Source organism: Berghia stephanieae, chromosome 11 (assembly GCF_034508935.2).
Source record: "Berghia stephanieae isolate SIO BIC M18660-M18661 chromosome 11, UCSD_Bste_1.3, whole genome shotgun sequence".
Classification (NCBI taxonomy): Eukaryota; Metazoa; Mollusca; class Gastropoda; order Nudibranchia; family Aeolidiidae; genus Berghia; species Berghia stephanieae.
Window position 1 is genome coordinate 40,581,584 of NC_088370.1, and position 2,500 is coordinate 40,584,083.

The 2,500-nt window shown below is 38.3% G+C and overlaps 1 protein-coding gene across 1 annotated transcript in view; it reads left to right on the forward strand.

The window, feature by feature from the left end:
* The window catches only part of LOC144957030 (G-protein coupled receptor GRL101-like), a 60,263-nt gene that overhangs the window by 41,522 nt on the left and 16,241 nt on the right, over positions 1-2,500 (forward strand). Inside the window, exon 8 of the mRNA XM_078887965.1 lies at positions 1,252-1,323. Coding sequence (XP_078744091.1) covers positions 1,252-1,323 — 72 coding nt within the window. The remainder of the gene's footprint in view (positions 1-1,251; positions 1,324-2,500) is intronic.

The window sequence follows — 2,500 nt, forward strand, 5'->3', positions numbered from 1 at the left end:
TCTTGGGTGCTTTAATTGTAATTCTGGAACTTTTTGCCATCCCATTTTCCTCCCTTTTTACTGGCATTGATATGACCTTAATGTGTTGCAAGCGCCGTAAAACCCCACTTCAAACAAACAAACAAATACGTGTCTCTCTGGAGTTCGGCAGTTAACTGGTTTAATTCTGGTTTGAATACGCACGATAATAGGCTTCAACTGTCGTGACGTCACTTCCCTCGTAATGACGCATAGTAACTTAGCAACTGGTTCTAAACTATCGGAACAATGGCGGACGCCCTTATGAAATACTTCTCCGACGAGTATAAAAATGTATCCAGAGGAGAAAAACATTATAAATCTGATCATGTTTTGACTTTTATACATTCTGATCACATGACATGTGAAAAAGTTCTAGCCAGCATGAAGAATAAAAAGTACCGATTTTCCTTGTTTAGAACCAAGCTGCTCGTTGCTGGGCGGATGTGACATCAGACTATTGAATCCAATTCAAGTTAGCATAAAATAATCGCCAACCTCCTGGGTGGGGTCTTTTGACCTCCAATGGTTGACAGAGATCCCTGCTGCTGTGTTTTCAATCCTCTCTATATCTAATTACATATTCCAGGATTCTCTTTGTCTTTGTCTTGGGCTGTGATAACTATGTTTTGTCTTAGCCCTGGTCGAATTCCTGGCTGAGAGGAAAACGGTCAAATGTATAGTATTAGTTTTCTAGGTTCGTCTCTGTCTTTGTCTTGGGCTGTGATAACCATGTTTTGTCATAGTCCTGGTCGAGGTCCTGGCTGAGTGGGAAACGGTCAAATGTATACTATTAGTTTTGGGAGATGTTCAAAATGTTTGCTTTTAAATTATTTCTCTGATGTGAGTTGTTACCATTTTTGTCATTTGAATGTAATATTGTGTAAACAATTGAGTGTTTTTCTCTCACGGAGTCTTGTGCTAGTTTCTGGATGTGGTTTTTGAGGGAACTCGAACTAAGCACATTGATAGTTTGCTCTCACAATCGTCTTCTATTTCCCTTTTGAACGAGTCCCCTTTGTCTAACTCTTTCATGTGTGCTTTTAATTGTAAATATAATATCTGACTTTTTTACTTTTTACTGGAGCTGATATGACCTCAAAGTGTCGCAAGCACCCTAAAACGTTTAAAAACATATCCGTCGAAGTCAATAGAATACATTTTTTTAAAAGTATAAAAAACATTTTCAGTATCTAAATCACTTCGATTTAATACCCTTTTTTCTCTCCCCAGTAACCTTGCAAATAACTCCATCCACCGCCTTCACAACAGATCTCTTGCAGGACTAAAAAACCTCAGACAATTGTGAGTACCTTGGTCCAAAAATGACTCATTCTTGGTAACACTGTCGTGCTCTAGAAAGAAATGTGACCCGCCGTCTCAAAACGGTATTATGTCGGAAATGTGTTGTACCCCAAGATATGAATTTAGAGATTTAAAAAAACGATGGGAAATAGGACTTTGGAACGTTTCGCAATGCAAGAAATGGTATTTACCCTCTACCATAACGAACAGAAGGAAACAGCATGTTTTATCTTTAAGGTTATAACTTTAATTTTCCTCATCTAGATCATTCCGGCATAATACCTACCGCTTTGAGACGATGGGCCACAAATATCAAATTAAGAAACTAGGGAGCAGGCATCGGTGTGAGACAAAGATCTGAACAAGTGTGTATGAAAGGTGCCAGACAAAGCAAGAACGAAAAGTAGACGTCTACAAGAAAGAAAAAAAAACATCCCCCAAAAAATCAGTCCACCTCGACTAGGGATCGAACCTTAGGCCTTCTGATTACCTGTCAGATTAACGTGCTACCCTTACATTATGGTCTGGCACCTTTCATACATACTTTGTTCAGATCTTTATCTAGAAAATAACAAAACAAGTATTTAAGATTTGTTTGTTTTGAGACATAAATGAAGCTTTGTGATACATATTATATTTTGTCAAAATCATGGAAATATGGTATTCAGAAAAGTGAGTGGAGCAGGCACCTATGTTGATAATAACAGAAAAGTAAGTGAATAGAAAAGTGCCAGAAGACAGTAGAGAATAAAAATTTCGCGGCGATGGGAGTTCGAACCCGCGACCTTACTGGTGCGACAACTTCGGAGTTGTCGTACCACTAAGGTCACGGGTTCGAGCCCCCATCGCCGCGAAATTTTTATTCTCTATTGCCTTCTTGCACTTTTCTACTCACTTCATTTTCCGGAAATATATAATAATGCACGTTTACTTATCTATATTAGATACGTCTATATTGTATACAGAGGAGTTTGCTTTTTTATTGGTCGCTATTTATCATTTCTGGGTGTTGAGGGAAGTAACTCAGGCATAATCGCTGCGTTAGTGATGTAAGGGGGGTAACAAATAAATTATGAGACAACGCAATGACTTGTACGATCACCTCCCTTGAATACAGTGTTATGACAACCCCTAATCTGTTGTAAAAAAACTCGCAAAACAACTTTTTTTTTTCATT